Source organism: Ambystoma mexicanum, chromosome 9, assembly GCF_040938575.1.
Source record: "Ambystoma mexicanum isolate Mex_15411 chromosome 9, UKY_AmexF1_1, whole genome shotgun sequence".
NCBI lineage: Eukaryota > Metazoa > Chordata > Amphibia > Caudata > Ambystomatidae > Ambystoma > Ambystoma mexicanum.
Window position 1 is genome coordinate 1,179,981,745 of NC_090931.1, and position 27,614 is coordinate 1,180,009,358.

A 27,614-nucleotide genomic window follows, 5' to 3' on the forward strand; every position below is an offset into this window, starting at 1 on the left:
GTGGTACCAAAAGAATAATATCAAGAAGTGGTGCATTCCACACACCCAGAGCTCACTTGATCTTTAACACTTACACTCTTGTACTCCTTCCCCTGATGTTTTTGCCTTCCTGTCCATTTCTTGGGCTATCATCCCCACTCTTTGTCCCAAACTTCCTTGTCATCTCTCTTTCTTACTCTGACCCTTCATTGTTCTTTCTTCTACTCTTACTCTCCTTCTCATTCTAGACTCCTTCCCTATACATTCCATCGCTCGCCACTATCCTTCTACTACTCTCTAGTCTCCTCCCACTACTCTCCACTCTCCTCTTCCCAAAACTCTACTTCCTGATGCTTTCTTCTACACTCTCCCCCCACTCTACATTACAGAACACCACTCCTTCTCTCACAGCCACCCTCATTGTATTCCTGCATTCACCTTTTTCACTCACTCTCGCTCCCCCTACTCTTGCACTTAACCTCAGTCAATATCTTCACCCAACATAAACACACAGTCACACCAAAGTACTTCTTTCTCGCACCAACCAATGCATCACCTTGCGCACACTCTCTGTAGTTTTCCCCCATGATCCTCTGCACCATTCCACCTCCACCTGAACTCTTGGTCCACTTACTCTTGCATTGACTTGTTTTTTTCTCCTCCTCTCCCTACCATTGGTTTCCATGCCAATCCCTGTCTTGCACTTTCCCGTGGTCGGGTCAAATATGCACAATGCTTTAAAACTCCTTGTAAACCTCACCCCCTCTCAAATGCGGGTCAGCTGGGGTTTTGTAATGGTGGTGCAGGAAAAACATTCCACTTCACAGCTCTCATATTGAGGGCTTGACCATCCTCTTCGCCGGTCTGCAGTGGGTCTTGTTCCACCCACTCTGGTTTCATCATTGCATCCCTCATAGGTGGGTTGCACCTCCCCTCCTTTTTTGCATGGATTTTCGGGCTCCGTAGTCCTGAAATGGAAGAAAGAAAACACTATCCAGAACATGGCACAAAAGATATGGTGCAAGCAAAAGTGGCACTTGACATTTGCATCCAGGTAAATGTAGAAGGGACAGAGGATGGGGCCCTCTTAGCTCCCTCACCACACCAGAGGGTGGGACTGGCTCTTGCGATTAACTTGTTAGTCCTCCTGTCCCAGGTTGGGAGTCTTTCCCATCACCCTTGAAAAGATCAGCTACCTGACCATGTCCCATTACTTGTAAGCCTGCATTATCATTTCTGTAGCACTGATCATTGATTGAACTTTCTCTCTGATATCAGGCATAATTAGTGCTACCAAATTCTCTCAAGGACATTTATCAATGGTAAAAATGAAATATATTTTTCAAGCAAAAAGCCCAGTACAATCCCATTTAAGTAACTGAACAAGCTAGAAACATGTGTTCAAACTGTCCAACCGTTTATACATGAGAAACAAGTGTATTATTCATTTCACCCACCCACATTTCAGAACTCAATTACAGTGCACTGATCACATCACAAGTGTAAGCATTGGCCTCTGATGTGTTGACTTTCTAAATATGAGGTCTTGGAGATCTCCATTGAGCTAAGTACAAGGAGATCACTTGCTCTCTTCTCAAATCTAGTCGATGGCCATTGTCTCTAAAAATTAGAGTTGGACCGTTTTGATCAGTACACATGGAATATTGTGCTCTTCTGCAGACCACAGTATCATCTGTTTTGAAGCCAGTAAGACTACCTGAAAAGCTGACCGTATTCAAAGTGCTCACTAGTAGTACGATTTGCAATGGCATGGTTTATCCCATGTTGACAAAAAATTGATTATGGTCTGTATATTCACACTTTCATTTCACTGACAGATACAAAATTAACGTGCAATATGATTACCTTCTTTTAAGCCAGGTGGGCTGCACCATGTTTTAAATGAATAGACATCAGGTCTTTACTCGTTTACTTCTTTGACCGACCTTGGAATGTTAATTCTTTTAAATAGTTGATTCGTTGTGTGCAGCCGTTGCACCTTGAAGAAATAAACACCATGGGCCTCATTATGAGTCAGGCGTTAAGGGGTTAACGGCGCCGTAAACGGCGCCGACCCTTAACGCCTGATTACAAGGTCCCTTAGCGCCATGGTGATTTTAACGCCTGCTTTTTGCAGGCGTTAAAATCCATGGCGCTAAGGGACCATGGTGCTAATTACGCCACCATAATTTACGGTGGCGTAATTAGCGCCTTCCCCACTCCCATTATGCCCTATGGGGCAAAAATTGGAATGGGGAAGGGTAAAATGGGAAATGGGGATTTTTACCGCCCCACTCACCTTGGAATGGGGCGGTAAATCCGCCATCCACCATGGTGTAAACATAGTTTACACCATGGTGGTAAGGGTACGACCCAGACGGTAACTTACCGCCTGGGTCATAATGAGGCCCCTTATCCCACACTATTCTTCATTTATCACCTTCTTACTTCATTCGTTGCATATCTATATCTCGCCCACAATGTGGTTGCACAAAACTGAATGTTACCATAGTGTTTTCGATCAGTCTACTTGCATCAATGTCTATGAAACGGTATATTCAGTTTAGTTTTGTGTACTTATGTTGCTTCACAAATATTAATGATAATAAAAAAAAGTATTTACATAAAGAGTAACCATGGATATTTGTATTGTAGAAATGAAGAAGTTCCTTCTCTATGCAAGACGTTCTGAAATAAGAGGAGTGGACATAGACAACCCATACTTCAACTTTATAACAGCCTTCACTGTGCCTGATATTGACGATGTTACTGTGGTAGATTTCCATGCATCAGATGAGCGCTTGTACTGGACCGATGTCAAGACACAGACAATAAAGCGTGCATTCATCAATGGAACTGGATTGGAAACAATCATTTCTGGAGGTAAACCGGGCCCCTTATATTCTGTATTTGTATTCATGTTGCAGTTCTAGCACACACAATTACGGGTCTTCAACAAGCTGTTCTCTGGTATGCTAGTTATTAAACCTATTCCCATATGTTATGGAGATTTTACACATACACAAGTTACTCTCTCACCTTCCTGGATTCTGTGCATTTAAACCCGCACCAATTAACTCTCCAAAAAAACTTCCATAACCCTCTGTAATGTGTGATGGTTGCTACTTTATGTTTCTAAACGTTTTAATGCATGATTAATGAACAGTTCCGTGCGTTATCCTGAATTTCTGTTTCTGTTACATAATTGTTCGATATGTTATTCTATCTTGAGTGTATTTTTTAGAGTGAATGTACACCAATGTGATTGATGGAACTATGTCGCTCACAGGAAGAGCACTCGTAATTAAAAAAAACAATGGTCAATCAAAATGTGTGCCATAGGAGTGTTTGGGGAACAGAACATCCTTCTGTCTTGGACAGCTCTTTTTTCTCCTCAGAGTGAGGGTGTTGGACAGTGCAACTCTCCCAAAGGAATCAGATGAAAATATTCAGAACGTCTCTTTGGGTTTTAAAAGTAACAGAGCACTTTACAGAGGCATAAAACAATACAGATACATAATGGTGTGCTTTACAGAGCTATACAACTGTACAGATGCTTAGCGGGACACTTTTCCGAGGTATACAACAGTACAGATATACAGCAGGTGTGGGATACCGAAAGGCACAGAGGAGGGGTGCAGCTGTTCTGTGTGGCGGAGAGGAGAAGGGCGGGCTATATCTAGCAAGTCAGGTTGCGCGAGGGGCGGTCTGATGGCCTAGGTGTTGAGGCAGATAGATTCCTTGAAAAGGTGGGTCTGAATTTGACGGGGAGGATGTTCCAGATTTCAATTCTGCATGTTTACTGGCTTCTGGTGGTGCACTGTCTGCCGGGGATGCTAAGTTTTTTCCACAGGGAAGCTGGTCGACTTGAGTTCAACTGCCTTGTAGATGATGCAGCAAGACTTGAAGGTGATTTCTGCATGCAGTGGGACCCAGCAAAGTTTGATGAGGGCCGGGGTGATATGGTTTTATCTGCATAGACCCTTGATGAGGCATGCAGCAATGTATAGGACACTTCTCAGGGGCACAAGGGAGATCAACAAGAGGCCTTCGAGGTGGGATAGGACCAGTGCTTGAACAGTGGATCTAAAGCTGTCCGGTCGAAGGGAGGGTGTGACATGTTGCAGGAGGGAGAGCTGATACCAAGCTGTCTGAGTTTTCTTAGCTATTTGTGTCTTGAAGAAGAGGTGTTTCTCAATGTAGAACCAGAGGGATTTAGTGCTAGAGGTGAGCTCAGGTGTGAAGTCCTTAGAGTGTATGGTGATAGCCAGGTCCTTATGTATGGGTGTTCAGTTTTTCTGGTGAGGGGTTGGAATTTGGTCTTCCGGGGTTGAGCTTCGAGTAAGCACTAGACAGGCAGGATTTGAGCCTATGGATGTCCTTGATGGAGTTGATATTGCGGTATAGATGTATGTCATCGGCCTATTGGTGGATGTGGATGTTGTGTGTGGCTAGAAGGACCAGCATCTCCATGTATTTATTGAGGAACTGAGGGATTTCTGATGAAGGGGTGATAACCCAATCCTTCAAAGGCACAATTCCCCAGGTGATTGTGTAAAGCTAATCTGCTTCAGTGGACCAATTGCTGCTCTTGGCCGAAATGGATTTTGCCTGTTGACATCACACACAAAGTGCTTTGCTCTAGAGGAATTGGAGGGGACAGGACAACGAGAAACAGGATGGTGGAAGACTTTTTCCATGACCCATAATCCTCCTGCCTATTCTACTCTGGCCCCCTTCACTTCCTTACTCTCAACAAAGACCCTTAGACATGCAGCACCATGGTCTGAGGCTAATCCTCCTGAATGGGTGTGCTCCTTCGATACATGGGCCCAGGACAGCTGCCTGCTGTCTGGCTGTATCTGGGGAGGGTGTAACCAGCCCTCACAAAAGGGGATGAGAGAGAGTCTGGTGCCTCTGGGTTTCTCTCCTGCTGTTTGGCAGTATCGCCACGTCTAACCTGAATATACATTCCCTTCCCTGGCAGAGCTGGCTCATAGGTGCAGACGTATGTGTGATATCAATTCGGATGTGGCGGACAGGATCATAAGTAGTGCCATGCACTACGACTAAACTCAGGCATAGCTTATTCTTAGAGATTACTCTGCCACCAGCACAAGTTACTCATGATCATGTAGTTTTGTTACAGGGGGCATATCTTAAATATCACCCTTGTTCTGCAGTGACTTTGCTGTCGCTGCAGCATTTATGTGAGGATCTTGTGACCTTTGAACCTGCTCTGCCATGAGAAGAGTAGGTGCTGTGGACCAGCCTACTGATGCAACAGGACAGAAGTTCATTATGCATTTGGCATGGAATTGGTGAGAAAGGGAGATTTAGTTAGCATGTTACCCCTTTGGAGAAGAAATCACCCATATTGTTTTATCTACTATAAAAAATCAAAGGGCTAGGGCTTTGCACCCTTGTCTGATGGCAATTCCCCACACCGGTGGCTTCTGATATCAAAGGAAATGGGGCAGTGCATTATTAACACTATCTATTGTTTACTCTTATTCTAACATACCCTCTCTCATCTCTACCTTCTCTACTGTCTCCTCTTACCTACTCTGCCTCACTCCTTCAATCAACCATTTCTCCCTCTGATGTTGTTTCACTCGGTTTGATCTTGCCTCCACCCTCTGATGTTACTTTTCCTCCCATTCACACCATTACTCCTCCTCTACTGTACGGCCCCCTCCTTCACTTCACTACTCCCTTCCTCCAAACCTCTTCTCCCCTTCTCAATCCAACTACTTAAGCACACACCTGGGGCACAGTACCATCCACTTCACAATCACACTGTACAAAACCTTTGACTATGCACTTGCTACACAACCACACACAGTCACACTGCAAAACCGCTCTCAATCCTTAGCCAATACATCACCCATTTGGAAAATATCATCCACACTCCACAGATATTTCCTTCCTCCTACTGGTCTCTTGGTCATCTGCCACCTCTACCTCTGACCACACCCAAAGAAAGCACAGCCCCTGCTTAAAATCCACTCACTCTTCTGTGAATGTGTAACTCTTGCTTACCAATCTGTGCCTGCCTTCCCCACCCGGCTCTTGCATGTGTGACAAAAAATCATCAGTAGGAGGCTAATCTCCACCCAATGTCTCCATAGAGGCTTGCCAAGTATTGAAGCTGGCAGACTGTGAAGGCCAATGTTCATTTTCTAGTTTTGGGACCACGTTCCCTGGGTTCTCTCAGGAAGCATTTGGAGGAGGCTGGGCCTTCCCTCTTTCTAGTACCCAGTAGTCTTGGGATTTTGTGGGTGTTGTTCAAGCTGTTTCTGCAACTTTCAAATTCTGTGAGGCCTGCAGCATTGTGGTGGTGTTCTGTAGCTGTCTCTCTCAATCCCCTGTCATGTCTGGCACATCTGTCCAAAGGAGGTTTGCCTCCGGAGTTATCTCCCTCACTTTCTCATCCTTCGGTTTGCTCGGGTGTCTGGACCTCTCATTCAGCCATTATGTTCCTGTGAATAATTAGAGACCTGCAAGCAATTTGTCGAGATACAAACTGAGTAATGAACGGTCTGCACAGAAGCATTTTGCCACATGGGCGAGTGGGAGGCAGGATTTTTTGCCTTCTCTTCCATTATCACCAAGTTGAGGTCTGTCTTTGAACTTCTCCCTAGCCCACCCCCACCCCCACCCAACCAAATTAGCTCAGAGGGGTTATCCCCACTTCTTCACAAGGCCAGCTTGCTGGCCTTGTCATACTAAGTTGTGTTTACATTAATGTTGTTGCAAATCTATTAATATAGTACTCATTTTATATGCATGTTTAGATTAATAGTTACAGGGTTGATCTTACGTAGCGCACTGCTCAGCAGCTTAGATGTGAACATTCTAGTAGTCAACTTTCAAGTAGTTCATTGTTAGCATGTACGTGTGCCACCACATACTGTCTGACAATTTTCTTTTTTACTGCTAAAAAATACCAGCATACATTTTCCCCCTAATTTCCCTTTAGTCCCTATGACTAAAATCTGTCACTGTCAGCCCCATGATACATACCCCAACTTGAATGTAATTATTGGACATTTTATTACTCATCACCATAAGGAGAAAGGTGAATGTGTTAATTTTCACTAATTTCAACTAACAGTGGCATACCCGCTGAATTGCTCCCATATCAGGTATGCTCTGTTCCATAATGAATTCACTTAGGATGTTGGTCAGCTTGTCTTCAATAAGTTAATTGTGTAGATATTTATGTATTTATTCAATTATTACATTTATATAGCGCACAAGCAGCCCACGGGCATCGAGGCACTGTTACTTGCAAGAACTTAGTTACAGAGTTACAGAGGTGGTAACAGTTGTGGGATGTATTTGCGAATCAGTACATAAATACATTAGTACAGTTTTATGAAATGGGTTAGGGGTCAGTCATTCATAGCTGATAGATGGAACATTATGTAAAGAGAAGAGTTGTCATAGCTTTACGGAAGGAGATGAGGGAAGCCTCACCTCGGAGCGTGGGAGGTAGGGCATTCCAATGTGTGGGTGCAAGATATCTCAATATAACTGTGGCCTCACAAACATGCCTGCCTTGTTCCACTTGAAAATGCATTTGATACACCTCGAGCTGGCCCAATGTATTTTAGAACAAGATTTGTGTTCTTAACATATATATTGACCATGTTAGTACAACATAGATTGTATTATATCAATAGAATGGCTTAGAAAATGCCAAGCTGTGCCACTTGTTTAATGGACTACCATATTCGGTGTTACAAAGACCCTTCCATTCTTCACAATGTGCAGGTGCAGTTTAAACCACAATTCATTTTGAAAGTCCTTTGCTCATTTGCATATTCCATCTTCCAACTGATATATATATTTATATTGAAATTGCATTGATCCAATTTGTTTTCAATTCAATAACTCAGAAAAATGAAGACAGGCCCCCAAAGCAGTTTCAGAATAGATATCACCAAAGACTGGTCTACATTGTGGTCACTCATTTGATGAATATTTGAAATGCTATAAGGATAATTCTATAGAAAATGAAGGGCATCATGAGAGATGTGCTGTCATACATGGCATCCTTCAGTGAGGTCTCAACATTTACAGGGCAATCTCAGGGGTGGCAAGACTCTGACCATTGTAACCTCTTGAGCCAAACTTAGAAGGGGGCCCAAGGAGAAATGCTCAATCCGTGGATACATTGATTATACATCACCATTCATATAAAAGACAGCGTACGAAAACATTCTAAAGATTGTAAAGCAAAGTATTATTGAGCAGATCATAACACAGATAGGACACACCTACTGGAACGTAATCTTGTAATTTGTTGATGCCCCAATTGAAACACTGAGATAGCAGCCCAGCAACATCTACAGAGTGGTATTTAAATGTCATTGTAAAAACAAATGCTAGCACCAACAATAAACGTACCTTCTGAGGCTGACAGGTGTAATGATATTGTGTCACAAATATATACATTTTTTCCATTTTTTAGTGCCTTTGTTGATTAATTGTGCTCGTCATTTTTCATGTTTCATATTTGCAAATCTCGACATTCTCTTCTTTACTAGTATTCTCAATTCCGACAATTTTCCAACACCAGCACAGCAATATTTCATATTGTTCTAAATATATTTCATGGCAACACACACACACACACACACACACACACACACACACACACATATACACACACACACAGAGACAAACAAAGACACACTTCTAAGTCCCAAACCAGAATATGCAGTAATAGACAGACAGACAACTGACTAATGATGGTATGGACACACATTCAAGTTAAATAATAATACGTTATCCACTAACAATGCAAACAACACAGTGCCAATTTTCCAAGTTGTGCTACCTATAATTACATTTAGAAATACTGTAGTATGCATTAAATCACATACCTATGAGTAAGGAAATCATCATTACTTCCCAACTCCTTGAACATTTAGACTAACTTCATCCGGAATTATATTGACCGGATTGTCTATGCAACCATTTTATCGGATTTGGCCGTGTAACAATAATGTATTTGATAGAGCTATTTCTCTATACTATAGTGCTGTTAATGACAGGTCTCTATATTTCCCTTCTGAATTGTTATGAAAAAATAAATGAAAGTCAGCCTAATGACATTTTCATGTAGCTTAAATACATGTCACAGCAATGACCTTACACAAAGAGCTATGAAACGATCTTTAGTATTTATAATATAGATAATGGGCCTCATTACAAGTCCCGCAGTAACTGTGCCGGTAAAACCGGGAGGTTGCCGCCAGACTTGCACATTTTTCTGGCGCTGGAAAATGTAAATCCCCATTCCCATTTGAGTCCGGGAATGGGGAGTACGGAAGCACCGGAACTGTGTGCAACAGTGCCAGTGCTTGTAGTGTGCCGGTCCGGTCCGGTAACAACAGTGCCGGTAGGATTCTCGGCACCATTGATACCGTACTGGCACACTTGTAATGAGGCTCAATGCCTTCGATACAATTAATGAACACGTGCATTTCCATCATTCTACCAAGAACATTTTAAACACAGAAATGATACCTGTTTAAATGTTCGGACTCATCACTTAATGCTCCAAATATTACTGAATCGGATTGTTCTTTCTTTTAGACTATACCTCTGTTTAAAAATGTAAATTATAAATACAGCATGATTAATTATTTAGAGGTTTATTTTATGTATAAGAAAAACAATGATCCTTTTATGTTTGAAAATTGTGCATCAAATTAAAGATTTCCCATTCAGCCCATTAGGCATTCGGTATCCAGTATTGTTATCACTGAATATTCACTGCACTTATTTTTCAGTGCACCAAACCCAGTGGTAAAAATGAGAGATTTTATTTTATTTTTAAAAAAACGGTTTGTGGTATCGCAAATAGATTTATCAGCGGTGGGGGTGGGTTTGCAGTTTAACAGGGTAATCCGAGCGATGTCCCCCATATTTTGCACCAAAGAGGTGGTAAAAAATCAATTATCAAAAATTCTCAACATGTCAATTTGTGAAAACAAAAGAGCACAATCACACTCATTAAATTGTTCTACATTCTTTCTATTTTGCAGATACTCATGGTATACGTGGACTTGCTGTGGACTGGATATCTCACAATTTGTACTGGATTAGTTCTGAATTTGATGAAACACAAATACATGTGGCACGATTAGATGGTTCATTAAAAACTTCAGTCATCCATGGAATTGATAAACCCCAGTGTCTTGCAGTTCATCCTGCCAGAGGGTAAAGTATATTTAATAAGCATGTTACTATTTATTAACCCCTGTTGCTGCTTTTGTCACCGGTTTCTGCTGAAAACATACAACACTGTGATCCACCCTTGATATAAATGGTTGCTAAACTATGATTGTTTATTTTTTCCGATATTTATTTTATGGTAACATTGTCTCCATTTTTCGCTACCAACCTCAGAATATTTTCTTTAAAGGTGGAATGAAGAAATCTGTAGCTGCATCCCCCATTCATGTCTCCTGAAATCCTAGCCCGTCTCCATTACTATGCCAAGCCGCTGACGATATACTTCCTTTGTATTATGAAATTGATAGGAGAAGTAGAATTGCACAGGATGTGTTTTGTTGCTGTTTCCCTTAGCTATCATGTGCCTTTTTTTATCGACGTATGATTCTCCCACTTTTGTGTGTGTTGTTTTTCTGCATCCCACCAATCAGCAGAATTTTCAGACTAGGAACACGAATTAGCAGAGTAGTAGTAGTAGTAGTACTAATTGTGATTTATATGGCACTGTGCACCGTTGGTATGGTTTCAATGCGCGGTAGGTTGAACGCCCTCAGGGGACCAACGTCCAGGTTTTGGAAATTCGTCAGAGGAGTTTAGAATATGTGTGTGCATTTTAGGCAAACCAAAGTTGGAAAGGGGTGGCCAGGTCCCAACTAGCTACCCATATCGAGCCCGGAAAGTGGATGGGTGCTTTGAATTTGAGAAGAGCTAGTGCAAGAGCAGTAGATTCATTATGTGCCCAGCTGGACAGAATGTTTGTCATGGGGATAGCTGCATTCTAATGGCAAAGATGGTGTGCAATATGGCATTGGGAATAGAGTATGGTTGCAGATGGGTGCAGGTAAGTGGCCTTGCCTTTGGCTATCTTCCATAAGACTGGTGTGCGATACCTAACCATCTGCTTTTGCTGGCGTCTTGGTTTTGTAGATGTGACATGGACTCTCTCCACTGCTCTGCTGGAGTTTATTAGATTATTATTACTGTCATTCGGTGAATGCATGGAGGAGCATTGCTGCCCCGGCCTGCATGGAGTGATTGACTAGGGGATCACCAGGAGGAGTGCATTGCCTGAATGCAGGTTTTTGTTGGGTTGGTAGTGGGTGATTATTTGATGAAAGTAGTCTGGGCCTGTCTTGTGGAGGGTATGGTGAGTGATGCAGATGGCTCTGAAAGCGGTGAGTGCTGTAGAAAAAGTACCATCACTGACTTAGAATCAAAGTAGATGATTATCAGGGTTCATGTTGGTTATCTCTTAATATATACTTTTGCACATTAAAAGCATAGTTGCCAGAACCTAAAGATACAGCGGTTGTATACATTTCATTATGTCAGCATTACAGTGGATGAACTGTCTGGCTTCTCTCAAGCTCTCCCACGTTCTCCATTGTAATAATTACTTGATTATTTATCCTGTATTCTGACCAAAGTCACTCATCTACATTGTGTGAATAGCTTTAAAGATGTCATGTTTACTAAAAATAACAACACTCAAAATTCTCATCCTAAATGTCTTGCACGATTTGCTCTATGCTGACAATAAAGTAAGCATGTACAGATTCTCTATGGACTTAGAAACATACTGGCATTGCTCCAAGAAGCAGGTTGTTTCTCCGCAGTAAAACCTATTACAGAACCAGATTTTGATTAGAACTGGGTCATTTATGTTTCACTTACTAATTCCATCAATCAGGCCAAGAGATAGCTGAAATAAGAACCACTGGCATTATTAGGATATAAGTTTGACAAAGCATATGACCTTGTAAAATATTCTGATGCTCGATTTTCATGAAGTTCATTTGTTGAGATATTTGTTGATTTGTTTTCACTAAATTCTAATATTCCCTGCTATACAAACAGGCTGTATTTATAGCTGAAACTTGAATTTATTTAACTAAAAACAAAGGTGATTCCATTGCTTTATGTAGGGGAAGTCACCACAATTAAATCTCAATAGAGGTTAATAGCTGATATAAAGAAATCAAATTGCCCTCCCTGTGACATCTCACTAAGAAACTATGCACACATGCAGTCGCACCATATATCTAGTGAATATATTTTGATTATATCTAATCCTGAATAATACAAGACCACATCTAAGCAGTCCTCTTAGATATATGCAAACCTTTTGTGAATGTGGGGTTGTATCTTTTGTGACAAATCCAAGGAGTTTGTCCAATAACCTCAAGGAGGAGCCACTCGCGTTGGGTCTTGGGAGGTGAGCCTGCTGTGCCTTACACCCACTAGGAGACAGGGCAAGTGTGATCCAACTGAGGGTGACTCTCCTCTGCCCCTTAGGGGCAATACAGTCCCAGAAATAGATAATAGTTATCCTCCCTCTCTCTCAAACTATAATGCCTTTTTTGGCAATATGGGTGTTGAAACACATGACTTAAAACATCCTGTTACATATGCTGGTTTGGTTTCTCATCCCAAATATCAGCAGTATTTGCCAGAGAGAACAGAACAGGGGATGACCCATCCACCTTGGAGTGCACCAGATAAAGAGCCAATGATAAACAGCAGGGACGAGACAAGAAGCCCATAGACCTTGAGATAGTGAGAAACCTCCTTGTGTTAGATGTGGCAAGGCTGCTTACGTGTACACCAGGTGTGGCATTCAGAGGGGAAGACAGTGCCACAGAGAGGCTGTAGTGCTTGCCGTGCAAGGAACCAGAACAGCATGGCATTGAGGAACAGAGGAGTTTGAGAGACCGGTATGCAGAAAAAAAGCTACCAGAGCCCTGCCAGACGTCAGAGTGAACCGTGAGCAGGACATAACTAATGTGAAACCCAGTTCACAGACTCATTGACCAGCCAGGGAGCGCCCCTGAAAAGTTGCAGGTATGAGGTGGCTCCAGGGAACTGGGAGGAGGGTGGTGAGAGCCAAGCAAGGAGAGTAGTGAGGACAGAAAGAGCCCACAGGAGCTCCAAGGCGAGGCGAACATGGAAAGATCCCAAGGCTAGCTCAATCATCAGAGGCCCCAAAGTGGGGCAGGACATGAGATGCTCCAAGGTGGGGAGAACACAAAGCGATCCTGAGGTGTGAAGAGCAGACTGGGGAGAATCACAAGAAGCGCCAGGGTGGGGTGTGAATAGAGAAACCCCAAGGTTGTAACTGCAAGGGCAATCACAAGGGGGATAAACCACAGGCACCCCTACAGTAGGGAATGAGAGCAAGACAAAATGGGTATATAATCCAGAGTATAGCGAGTGGGGAAAAAGAGAGGAAACAACCTGTGAGTGTGGGAACAAGAGACTGAGACTGAGACAAACTACACTGATGTGAAGGACAGAGACTGGAAGGCTAGTCAGTGCATGCCTTGGACTGTGCACCTAGACTATTAGCCTTGTTGCCAAGAGACACCAGGGTTGAAGTAACAAACAAACACCGTTCCTCATTCAGGCAATGGTCCAAAGTGTGGTTTTGTTAACTTTTGTATTTTATTTGTAGTGGTAGGAAAGAGTTCAGTTTATATTAAGTTTTTGGACAGAGGTCTTAATTTATGTAAGCCATCCTGACGAGCGCCTTTTTACATATTTCTTTTTAAAGAGTAGGGAATAAGTCTTAGGCACAGCTTAGGCCTTATATTTTCATAACAAGAATAAAGAGGATTAGAGACAGCATTCCTCCTTGTCTGTCTCCTGATTCTGACTTACCAAAATCGCTAGCATAGAAATGGACATACAATAGTAACTATGATAGGTTTGCTCAAGGATCTATAGACTTGCTATTAATTTAGAAGGCAGTGCATTCATTTATCTGTTCTTTGTATTCAGATCAGATTGTGAAAGAACAACCACCATGTTCCACCAGTTCTCTTGAATTATTTGGATGTGTTTAGTAAGGGGTGCTATAACTTCAACACAAAAACATCTGTGAAATCATAGTGTTAATTTGGACGTTAGTATTTTCTACTGGAATGTAAATGCTCAACTTCCTTCCATTCCAATACTTAGTTTCAAATATATATGGTTTTCACAGGTGTTGACTATTAATTCTCTATTTAAGGTACCAAGTGTGGCCACTGATTCACAGCCTTATGTGTAGACTATACGTGTGAACACCACAGGAGTCAGTGTAGTATAGCTATCATTTAAAAAAAATGCTACACTGTCATTATTGGGAAATGTTCCTTCGTTTAGGCACTTCACACAGCACAGAGAAAGTTTTTTGTTTGTTTTTATAAAAATTGAGTCTCACTCACTTCTAAGTACAGTGAAAGCAGGATATAACTAACAAACTGCCACTGGAATCTTCCCCTCCAATTACACACCCCCTTAAGCGCGCCCTCCTTAAGAAGCCCTCTGCCGATCATTCCTCTATGGCTAACTATCACCCAATCTCCATCACTCCTTTCCTGTGCAAAGTCTTGGAAAAGCTGGACATCTCCCAGCTTAATATGCTCACTGAATCTGTTGGTTGCCTTTATGACGACCAGTCTAGCTTCACAACAGCCAGAAGGTTGGAAACTGTGATCCTGAACATCTGTGAAGACCTGTTCTATGACCTTGATTCTAGCCTTCCTTCTGTCCTCATTCTCCTCAATCCTTCTTCCGTTTTTGATATGGTCAAACATGCTATCCTGCTCAATCACCTCCATGATAACCTGGCTATCACTGATCAGGCACTGGCCTGGCTGACCTCCTTAGACCCTCTTAGGTCCAACTGGGTTCCTTCCTCTCTTCTATCTCTCTCTCTCTACCTGTGGTGTACTCCAGGGGTTTAACCTTTCTCCCTGGCTGTTCCACCAATGTCTGGCACATGTTGCCCGCTGCCTTGCTGCTCTCCTCTTCAACTTTTAGTGTTATGCAGATCATACCCAGCTTGCAGGCTCCACATGGTTGCCTCTACTTCTCAGACTGTCTGCACGCAATCCAGGAGTGGTGTGCCACCAATGATCTCTGCCTTAATGCCAGTAAGACTGAGATCCTCCTCATCAGAACACCAGCTCCCTCCTTTCCTCTCTTTCTCTCTGGCTACCCACTCTGGGCCCTCTTCCTACTCCTACATGAGAAGCTAAGAACCTTGGGGTCATCTTCGACTCTGCCCTCTCCTTCTCTACTCACATCTCTGACATCTCTAAGAAGTCAAACTATTGCCTGTAGCTCCTCAAAGGTATTCTTCTTTTTTTCACTTTCCCCCAGAAGCTCACTGTCTCCAAAGGTCTGGTCCTCTCTAGGCTGGACTACTGCAACAGCCTATTTCTAAATTGCCCTGTCTCTACTCTTCGTCCTCTACAACTTATCCAGGACAGGACTGCGAGACCTATCCTTGGCCTCAAGCCCAGGAATCGTATCTCTGTAGCAATGAAATCTCTTTACTGGCTTCCACTGGTGGCAAGGATCAAGTTCAAGACCCTCTGCATCGTCCAGAAGGCTTCCTGAGGCCTGGGACTGCACTACCTCAAAAGCTCTCTTCCTAAACCTCTCCCTTCTTATCTCTCTGCTCATCGACCTCTAACTCTCTGAGGGTCAAACACTTTTCCAACTAGAGGGTTGGGGGCAGATTTCTTTTTTTGGCTAGGGCCTCCCTCTGGAACAGCCTCCCTGCCTCTCTCAAACCTGTGCACAACCAGCTCTGGTTCCAGAAGCAACTCAAGACCTACCTCTTTGCTTCCTCTTTCTCTCTTCCCCTCCAATGATGATGAACCATCTGGTCCACAAACTGGTGACCTGCCACCCTCTGAACTTGGGCCCAGGTCCCTGCTTGTCCAGTTGCACCTTGCAATGTCTCCTGGATCCCCCAAGGCGTGGGGTCTGTATCTGTAACCCTACAGGCCCCTCTCCCTGTGCTTAAGAGCCACCCGTTGGCTGCACTTTCCTTTACCTGCACTGAGCCACCAGCCGGCTGCACTTTGATAACCTGCATTTCTGCCCCCCACCTTTTGGCACTTTTCACCATCCACTTCCCTGCATTTGCACAATCTGAATGACACAAAGCCTAGTAAGATTGTTGTTTTGTCCTCCCTCTGTTTCCCCCCTTGTCGTGTCACACCTAGAAACGCCTGTGTGCAGGCACGTTATAAATACCATATCATATCATATCATATCAAACTACAATATTACATTCTCATTTGGTTTGTAATGATTAAACAACAAAGATAAATTTCACTTAGCTTTAATACAGCGAGAGTATTTTTGCAGTTTTCAGTAAAATATCAACGTATACTATTTGCAAACAATTCTCACTAGTGTAATCTGCTTTTCAAGTTCACTCCCACTCCAGGTACTTAGCAGGGGAATGATTCTTGGGGATTTACATAATTATATTTTTTTGAGTTTTCATACTCACTTGTGAACAATTATTTAAGGTGCAAGGCACAATGCCAGAAAGTAGGCATAGGGAATATCTGGTCAGCTGGCCTTACCTGGTGTATTCATCCCAAAAACAGGTAAGCCTCCAGTTATTCTGGATGTAGTTCCCTCAAGGACAAGGTCCTTTCAACTCCAAATGTTATCCAAGTGCAGACATCATCCATTGGGACACATGTTATCCTTCTATGTAGCCTACGATTCCAAAGTGTTTTGTTTCTTTATTCCCTGTGTGTTTCTCCTTTTATAGTGGTATTGTTCCCTCAGATTGCATCCTTATCTCACTTTTTAATTGGTCAAACCTTTCCATTGGTTTGCTTAATAGTCAAACACTGCCATATAATACACCCCAAATCTGCATAGTTTGATCATCATGTTTATTCCATATGTCATTGTGACAACAGGGCACACTGATGACATATAGATTTTGGAGTCCCCTTGCCCAGGGAGACATAGGGACATGAATGTGGAAAATACAATAATAATCATATAGGAACAGTGAAGGGAGAAGACCAGCCATTGGCCAACAGGATTGCCTCTACCCCTATGAACCTTTACATTGCTGTGTCCTGCTACTTGCTGTAAGTACCATTATTGCTTCTTCTCAGCTTCAACCTACCATGCACTTCTCATGCTATCTCTTCCTTTCCATTCTAATTCTCTCCTCACTCTCAACCATCTCAACTCTCTCCCCATCACTGTCATCTCTTCTCCTCAAGGCCACCTCTCTTCTCGCTCCACTACTCTTTTTATTCACAAAACCTACTACAAGCCTAACTTCCAATACCCATCCGTTCCTCACATTTATCCCAGAGCCTCTCTATTTATCTGACCCTACATGGCTATGCTTCTATATCTCTCTCTTTCTATTGGTCTGACTTCTTCCTGTTTCATTCTCCTTCTCTTGACCTCGTTACCCTTATCAAAACCTAAATCTCTCACTCTGAATCTGCAACTCTTGCTGCCCTTCATGACCATGTATACACCTTCACTCACACTCTCACTCAGTTTTCCTCCCCCAAACATCCTACCTGTCATACCTCCCTATCTCCTTCCAATTACCCCTCATTCAAATACACTATCTGCACAATCACTGCCTAGTATGGCATACATATTATCTCGCTGTACCGGCCTCCTCATTTCTTCAATCACATCTCTCAACTAATTTACTCTCTCCCTTCTGATCACCACATCATTATCATTTGAGACTTAAAATGTCTCTCTATCTATGCTGCTCCATCATCTCCATCATCTTTCTTTAGAAAAACTTCTGAACAAAGCTGTACAATCATGAACAGTAAGAGTTTAATATATGCTCGCTTAATGACAAGGCACACTTTAGGTACTTCAAAACAGCCAACACCACCGGAAGCGAGTCTGCATGTAACAGATAATTCATTGCGGGGTCATAACATCGAAAGCCACGGCCTTGCAAACCGGATTTTAATGTTTGTTCCAAAGTCACTGCAGAAGTAAGACAAAACATTATAATATGAGCAAGGTCTTCCTTAGATGCCATAAAAGAGGGACACGACTGATCCACACTCCCTTTAGACCAAACCAACGGCAAGACTCTCAAATGTATACAGTTATTGCGGGCCCTTGAAAATGGGAATGTTATTTATTTATTTTATGTATATATTTTTTTGGCACCAGCGGCAAGGGAAAACAAGATTCAGAAACTAAGGGCCTCATTACACGGTAGGCGGTAAGGGTTTACCGGTACCTGTAAGGGCACCGGTACCGGTAAATGCTTACAGCCTTACTACGAGGTCCCTTTGCGGGACCCGACCTTAACAGCTGGTTTTACCAGCCGTTAAGGAACAGGCCCGCAAAGGGACCTTGATGCTAATTACAGTACGGCAATTAGCAGTACCGTAATTACCTCCTTCCCCACTGAGCCCTATGGGGCAAATATGGGAATGGAGAAGTGCGTTGGTGAATGGGGAATTACCACCCCGCTCACCTTGGAGTAGGGTGGTAATTCCGCCATCCACCAAGGCGGACACGGTAAAATACCGGCGGCAACCATGGCGCTAATAGCGCCATGGTTACCGCCTACCATGTAACGAGGCCCTAAATCTAAGTACAAGAAGGACCAGTATTATTCATACAGGATGGTTTTCAACTGTTTCATAAATTAGAGATTAGATTTGGCGCTCAGTTCTTTCAGTAGTTGATTGCAGACTGCAGCTGCCTGCACAGGAAAGCATTGGGATGAGTGATTAGCATGGGTAAGATATTTTTGAAACCCGGGGAAAGTAATAACCAAATGTGCCCTGTTGGCTGGCTTCATGAGCGCCAGAGACTCTTCTGGCCAAGAGAGACTGAAGCATTCTTAATCTCGCAGACTTTGAAGCCATCAAAGACAGCAGAGCTGGAAACAGTGATCCACCCCCACCTTGGTCAACATCGATTTTACATATCTGAGCCATGGGATGGGATTTTTAAATAAGAGTCTTTAGACACCAAGTAGTTCACTAATTCCTGGGTGAAAAAGGCTTTAGTACTCCTCCAACTCCTGAGCCAATGGCTAGCCAGTAAGGATGAGGTCAGATCACACAGAAACCGGCAACCAAGTTGGAAGGAGACCCAGTCAGCCCCACAATACTCCGAAAAAATCATTGTCAGCCACTTGGATGGGCTCCAGCTTGCTAAAGCCACAAGGCTCCATACCATATCTTGCCACAGAAGTGACACTACCATGGTAAACTTTCAGCACAAATTATGTTGGCTTTGCTTTAAACAAACCCACATCTCTGATTATCCCCCCAATTGCCTGCTTGAATCTTTGTGACTGCTTCTCAACGTGTGCCTCTGCCCCAAAATTTGCAGAAAATCGAACTCCCAGAATGATTCACTTTTGGGATTGGATTCCTTTTGCAGGAGATAGCTAAACAACTTGGCAGACACTTCCTCCCACAACAAACCACAACGGCCGATTTTCAGGGCATTTATCTTAAGCGCTAGAGTGTACACAAAGCAGGAATAATCATCAACCAAGTGCTTTAAGGATCTGCGGGTGCAGGCTCATAAGACTGTACCATCAGCCTAGGCATGTAAAGGCAACCACCTATTGACCAGCCTAGGGAAATCAGAGGGAGATTTCAATAGATGTCCATATACACTTTTTGTATGAAGGCAAACAAGCAAAGGAGCCAAGACACAGACTTGGCGCACCCCCCAATCCACCTGAAAAGTAGGGGTGCATTGACCACCACCTCCGCTTCTATTTTGAGCCACTGTGGAGAGGTGCTATCTATCCATAAGGTCCACCAATGGACTTAGGCAATTCATGGCCCTGAGTACTCCCCACAACCTAACATGTTTGATCTTATCGAACACCGTTCTCATATCCATAAAAGTCAAATAGAAAGACTCCTCTTTGAGTCTCAGCGAATGTGCTATTACCAAATAAAGATTCAGGATCTGCTTTGCTGTTCCCAGACCTGGCCTGAAGCCCAACTGAATAGGTGAAACAATGTTTGAACTCTGGAGCCAAGACTCTAGTCTCCATAAAATGGCCTGTCTCGAGATCATAAATACTGAGTCTAACAAGAAAATCATCTAAAGGATGCAAGCTGGACCTTTGGTTGGTTTTCGTATATTGGGTAGATCATCACATGAGACCAGGCGGTGGGAATAGGACATCCAGCACAAACAGCATTAAATCACAGAGTCAGAACAGGGGCTCACAGCCGTGGCAGAGCCATAAACAAATCTGCAGGGACATTGTCCGGGCAAGGGGCCCTGTTCATACCTTGATTGTTAACAGCCAGCAGATCTTCTTCCACTGTGAAGACAATATTGTCCTCTATATCGCATGAGGACACCCCAGAGCCCAGACTGGATTGGCCATCGCTATACCTGCACACAAAGCTGTTACAACATAGGGAGGAATAGTGAACTACCCATTACATTTCCATAACCATCATGGATTACCTATGAGGCTACCTTGCTAACAATTTCCCCAAAAAGTTTAGCATTGTTGGTAGCAGATGAATTGATCCATTCCTCCTATGTTTCCCGTTCAATCTTGTGCTTTCTGTGGGTGATGGTTTTCTTATAAGCTGCATGGGCCCTGATTATATTGAGCTTTGTGGACAAGGGGTTCCTCAGGGCTCTTATCAGGGAAGACTTCTGTTTTACAAACTCTGAATTGAAGGACTGCCCTTCCTTTTTCCCACCTCCAAAAGGGAATGCGGCTGAAAGGTTGGACAAAGAAGTATAAAATCTGAACAAATAACCACCCAGTCTGCACTGCCACAGATGAGCCATTCCAGAATCTGCCAATTGTCTCTGACAATACCCCTCAGCAAACACTAGCAGTCTACTGATTGCCAATTCAACCGGTGTTACAGAGCAGATGGAGGCATCCCCTGAAGACTGGTCAAACTTGCCAAAGGTAACTTGCCCGGGAGTCTAAATTCCAGCCGGATGGGAAGATGGTGCCTACCTAAATTATTCGAAACCCTGAACCCACTAACACAATTCCAGAACTTGACTGGGGTGCAAAAATAATCACTAGTCGAGCATCCCAATGAAGCAAGAAAGGTGAAGTTCCCCAGGACATTCTCAGTGAAATTACCATTGACTGAGTGCAATCCCCACTCATACAGAAATGTCCAGAGCCCAACTCCCTCCCTGCAGGTTCTAACATATTTCATAACAGGAGGCAGAATTCCAGCCAAAACATCTTCAAGCGGGCCAAACAATGTTTCACTGAGCTTGCTACCCATCTGGGAGTTAAAATCCCACCCAAAATAAGAAATGCATTGTTTGTGGATATCCAATTCACCAAGCCCTCCAACACAGAGGCTAAGGTTCATAGACACTTATTGCCAAATTGGGCAAGGGGGCTGTTAGGAAAATTGACCACCAGCACATCTCGACCACCTGTCCCAGCAAATTGTCACCACTTGCAAAGGGGAAGAGATCTCGAAATGGAAGGCTTTGCTCACAAGGGGGAGTTTGGTCATTATGCATTACCCTTCATGGCAACTCCCCCTCTGGCTTTTCAGTGCCGGTACAGAGTAAGACATAAATCCCTCAACAACTACAACCTGCATGGCCAAAGATTCACTTATTAAAGCAATATCAATTCTTCCAGGAGTAACATTGATTCCAGGTGGCCTAATCTAATATTAATACCCGGCATATTCCAGTACACACATACCAGGGATTCTGCAGGTTTATAGCAAGAGGGTGACATAGAAAGTTTGTCAGACAGTTCATCAGCAATATGGAGGCACGTGTTAAGCATGCCATGACCAGAACAATACTGTGACTCCCTCACAGCTAAACCCCTAATATCTCTGCAATCACTTTGTTGGCGGTGGCATGATGACTGTAGAATACACCCTGTCCCGAGACTGCTGTGAAATATGGAAGGGTGCTGGAAGGGACTGCATCAGTTTCGCCTCCAGTTCAGATCAAGTCAAATCAATAATGGGGTGAGTGTAGTCAACAGGAGGCTCAAAATGGTTAAGAGACTTGGGACATTGATGGTCCACAATTGTGAGCCCAGAGGGAAAAAAACATTGATGAATTCCCCCATGCCCTGCCAATGATACCCAGAAGCATGAATGTGGCACAGGTCTATATTGGTATCAGGTGCTAAAATCGAAATTAACAAAAGAAAAACATTGCACCCTTTGCACCCCTTGCAGAACATGCAATAAGATAGAATGCCAACAACAGGAAACTATTTGAAAGAAATGTAATTCACCCCCAGCACATCCGACAGACCCTGCACTAGAAGTCTTTTGTAGGCATTTTTGTTACCATGCGTTAAGCCCTTGAAACAACAGATCAAATGTTGGTCTCGCCGGCCTCGCAGAGGATCATTTTCCATAGTTCTGTGAGCTGCAGAAGCGCGAAGAACAGCCTTGGAGGCTAGGGTGGGAGGGGGGCTTGAAGATCTGAAGACTAGAGCCTCTGAAGCCCAGTGGAGCTCTTTTGGACTTGACCATAATCTCAGTAACAGGTTGAAGGACCACTGCATCTGGATGATAGGGGCGCAACAAACCAGTATGGTCTACCACTGGGCAAGCAGCCTGCGTTGACATTGACCTTGTTCCTCTGAGGGGTCTTGAAGCTGCAAGGACAGTTCCCCACCAGTACCAGACCAACAGGTTCATGCTGCATCCATGGCCAAGTACACTGAGTCAAGCCCCATGGATTTCCTAGTTGGCCTAAAGACAGTAATGTTAGTCTTCGGGAGCTCTGGGTGTTGTGTGGCAGTCAGCCAGCAACTTTGTGAGCACATTAATAACCTCAAAGCAAGAGTCCAATCTCCCTGCACCCTTGTTGCATTGATGTTTGAGAGACCTCAATTCCTCCTTCAATTCTAAGAAAACTGCAATTTGTCTATTTAATTGTTGTATGTGGAAAGGTGCCTAAGCTGGATATGAGCCTAATGAGGGTTTGGCAGTTCCAGGATGCAGAGAAGAACCAGGTAGCATCTGTGTAAGAGTCAAATGGGGCTCCAGCAACTTAGGCGCTAGACTGCTACAGTCCCTAATCACTGTCTGAATGCATGGGAGCTCTCTGTACTGGCAACCCTCCTCAGTGCCACAGTAAAACTTAGGGCCTGGCAGACAGTCCAGCGAGGCTAGATGACAAATATCCTGACGGCTCCAGGTCCTCCCAGCTCAGAGGAGTCATGTCCTCGACTGGCATGAATAAAGAGCCCCGGACTCTGATATCTCCCTTGCAGCCTGGCTTGGGTCGGTCCACCCCGGAATACAATTTTCTGCATAGTAACTATCACTAGAGCGCTTAAGTGCCTGCAAAGACACTCTGGATGAAAGGTCAACATCAGCACCTTGGCTATCTATAGCTGCAAGCACATTTTCAGATATGGGCTTGAGCACAGACAGCTCTGGGGCTGCAAAGAGCCTCTAACAATGGAGCCCAGCCCAGGAGTTGAGGTGTAGGCATTAAGAATAGCTCCCGACTACCCAGATCTGCCCCCAGATCGCTCTGAGCCCAACCAGCTCCTTGTTCACACTGCTTTAGCCTATCCAGCAGGTCCCCTAGAACATCCATGTCTTCAACAAAAAGTGCCTCCATGCCACTGAAAACATCTGGTTTCAACAAATCTGCTTCTGCCCTTGAGGAGCCGTAGGTGTTGTCAGCAGGGTTTCACCTCCTTCCTCTGCCGGGCCAGCTCCCAGCTCCTACAGCCCGTCAACTAAAGGACACCAAGTCAATGGTGCACTGCCTGGACTGCCTGGGCTGCCTGCAAAGCCCAGGGTCCTTATTGGATTATAACTTGTTGGCCTTTGTGTCCTTGCGAGTATGAAGTCTGGCCATCCTGAATGCTGTGTGAACTGCTAATACGCAGACAGTCAGTCTGGTATTTTCCAACACTCTTAGCGTCCTTTATGTCCTTTGGTGTGGTTACCTTAATGGACAAAATATTGGGGAAGAGATGACACTGCTGATATACACCCTCCACTCACCTCACTCCACTTCGTCACCAACGGACAATGGACAATGTTACAGTCAGGTAATGGACACAACCAAATTTAAAAAATCGTGGCCCAGCTGCACAGCAGGCCCACTGGGGAATCAGGCTGCACTGACTATGTCAGCCACTTCTGACTTTTCCCCATGTGTGTTAAATAGAAAAATAAGATTCAGTCCTGGCCTGTTGCTTGGCATAGTGCTGTAGGTTTTAGCGCACCCGTAATCAGCTAGACACACCAGTTATAATCAAATTACTTGCAGCTGCAGATAAAGTGACTTGTTATGACACTTTTTGTTCTAGCAAGAATGCTAGCGCCACACAGACACACAGCCACACAGATCGCACAAACAACTGCCACCCTATTAGCCAGGGCTGCCTGATGCTGCAATAGGAGAAATGGCTGCAGCAGGGTCTGAGACACCAGAGCTGGCACAAGAATTGAAACTTGCCACTCAGCACAACAAGCAATGCCACGCTTTAATGAGTCCTTCACACAGACTCACTCAGTTCACCATCCTGCACCCGACCCAACCGTCCGTGTGGTGGCCAGCGGTCAACCTCAGTCACCGGCCAACCCACGAGGGGAAGGCAGTGACAAAATGAGCAGGGAAATAAGATTAAGTTAACTAATAAAGACGGCGGTAAAGCGGCAAAACCTTGTGTGATCGTAGATGGAGGCAGGCTCTGCTCAACTCTCCTGTTCTCTTTTCGTCCACCACTTCGCTCCAATAGCTCCGACGGCTCAGGGAGCCTCCTTCGATTGCCAATTCAGTCAGTGGAAAGGACCAACCACTTGACATGTTTGATGTGAGATCATCGAGCTGCACTGGATGCGCCGCAAAAGCCGCTTCCAACCATCCTCACCAGCACCCAGTCAAACACATTCTGGAAACATGCTTGACTTTATTCTCATCTCTTTTCAACTCCTAAAATATCTCCACCATGCCTTCTCCTTCCAGTCACTCTATTGTCTTCCCTCAATCCCCACACCTGCTTCTTACTCACACCATCTACTACAACTATTAGTAAGCGCAAGTTTTGCCTCCAAACTCCCTGACCACATCTCTGACCTACAACACTCTCTCCTCTTATGCTGAACACAACTTTCCATCCACTGAAGAAGCCTTCACTAATCTTAACACTGCTCGTTATGCTCCCTTTTCCTCTCTCTACTCTCTTACACGACTCACTCCTAAATCCTCCGATCCATTGCCCTGGATTATGCATCTCATCCACACTCTGACAAAGCAATGCAGAAAAAGACACTCCTCTGATCTTCAACTCTATCTCACTGTTCTTCAAAACTATTCATCTACCCTTGACTCTGTCAAATGTGGCTTCTATTTCTCTCTCATTTTGTCTCAATCCTCCCAATATTGATGCCTCCGAAAATCTCTCAAATGAATTCTCTCAAATCATAAACTCACTTCATCTCCTCTACTATATCTGCAAATGATCTTGTCCCTACTTTGCTTCTAAAATGTCTACCTTTAACAATACCCTTGCTAATTACATTCTATAACATCCTTCTAATCACTTTTTCTCCAGCACTCTTACCATCCTCTCCAGCTACTATGTCTTCCTTTGCCCCCCAAAACTTAGTCTGTCCGAAGTTATTATATGATATAGTGTTGTGTAATGAGTGGGCATTGGAATATTTAACTATGTTGGAAGATGTCATATGGTGCAGGGTGCTTGGTGTTCCGAACACTGTTCCGATATCTGTCATAAGACATGAAATGTGTCGGAAGTCCATGAAAGTAGAAGGTCAATGGTGTATCTTGTCCTTATACAGGAAATACTTGCAAGCTCCGGAAAATGTGTTATAGAGTGATATCAATGAAAAGATGGAGAAGAGACTGTCACCAATATTGGTGTAATATGGAAGAACGCTGCTCTTCCTTACTAAGGGCATATGGTCTTACGAATAACGATGTATGATTGCCCATTATTTAGACATCTTTCTGTATGCCAAGGTTAGGGAGGATGTCTTAAGTTTCTGTTGGAACCTGTATTTAACAGGAACAGTACTGGAAAGGCCTACATTGATACAAGAGAGTGGTGCAGAATGCAGATTTTGCAAACAAAAAAAGGGTTCAAACCATTAAGCATGTATTGGTGAGAACCAGAGTTTGCATTTTTAGAAGTTTTTACATTTGCACCAGTGTTGATTATGATTAATTCTGGAACATGTCTGTACTGGGTCGCCAATTATCTATTGTAATATCAGCAGTGATTTTTTTTAATAGCTTGAAATGGAATGAATCTGGCCCTTACTAAGATTGTAAAGAGGAAGGTGTCATGGGTTGTTGAATAGCTCAACTGCCTCGTTGAGAATGTTTAAATGCTGTGTCATTTGTGTGATGAAATCTATGAAATTGTTCATGCCCTGGATTTTATTGATTGTTTTGTTAAGATTGAATACATTTTAACCAAAAGAAAAAAAATATATATATTGTGTTGTTCTGTTGGATGCATAATGGGGAATTTGAAATGTCTAAGTAATCAATTTTCTTTTTCAGGAAAATTTACTGGACAGATGGGAATACCATAAATATGGCAAATATGGATGGCAGCAATAGCAAAATCCTCTACCAGAATCAAAAAGACCCAGTTGGTAAATAGTGCAACTTGATGTCTAGTACCTGCAATGCGTGGAATTGAAACATGCGTTTTTTTAAACATACTGGAATGCTATGTAAATAATTACAATTTTACAGAGAAAACCAACAAAATGGGCCTCATTACGACCCAGGCGGTAAGGGGTTTACGGCAGCCTAAACAGCGCCGACCCTTACCGCCTGAGTACGAGGTCCCTTAGCGCCATGGCGGATTTAACACCTGCTTTTAGCAGGTGTTAAAATCCATGGCGCTAAGGGACCATGGAGTTAATTACGCCACTGTAATTTACGGTGGCGTAATTAACGCCTTCCCCACTCCCATTATGCCCTATGGGGCAAAAATGGGAATGGGGAAGGGTAAATGGGGATTGGGGACTTACCGCCCCGCCAAGGTCGGAATGGGGCGGTAAGTCCGCCAACCACCATGGCGTAAACGTAGTTTACGCCATGGTGGTAAAGTCACGTCCCAGGCGGTAACTTACCGCCTGGGTCGTAATGAGGCCCAATGTGTACATCTATTTTATCTATTTTTTGCAAATTAGGTATCTAAGGTGAAAGCGGCCAGTTCCCTGTTTTACTAGCAAAGGTATAAACATGATATCATGTGGTCACTACTTAGGTTCAGTGTAACTCCCCATCTATTTATTATAACGGGCAACACACTTAAGCCATGCTCACTAAAAATAAAAATCTTCTCTTAGCAATCAATGTTACTTATTACATTAAATTCACCAGGCAATGCAACCTGGTAGACATGACATTGCTTGCCCCCTTGTACCTGTGGCTAAGCAGCTATAAGCAGATCAACAGAGGAAATGTACACTCAACTAAGCATTTTCACAAGTAAAAAAAGTGAAATCATACCATGTAAAATAATAATATTGATGGATAACTTCATGGTACTGTTAAAATTGTAAATGTGTTAGTCTGTTGTATTTATTAATACTTTACAATCAATTGAACACTGTGGAGTCCTT

At 43.5% G+C, this 27,614-nt stretch overlaps 1 protein-coding gene across 3 annotated transcripts in view; it reads left to right on the forward strand.

The window, feature by feature from the left end:
• LRP1B (LDL receptor related protein 1B) overlaps positions 1 to 27,614 on the forward strand; it is a 4,835,697-nt gene that overhangs the window by 2,920,866 nt on the left and 1,887,217 nt on the right. For all 3 annotated transcript variants that reach the window (XM_069616528.1, XM_069616527.1, XM_069616526.1), the window contains exons 29-31: positions 2,635 to 2,862; positions 10,041 to 10,215; positions 26,539 to 26,633. In XM_069616528.1, coding sequence (XP_069472629.1) covers positions 2,635 to 2,862; positions 10,041 to 10,215; positions 26,539 to 26,633 — 498 coding nt within the window. The remainder of the gene's footprint in view (positions 1 to 2,634; positions 2,863 to 10,040; positions 10,216 to 26,538; positions 26,634 to 27,614) is intronic.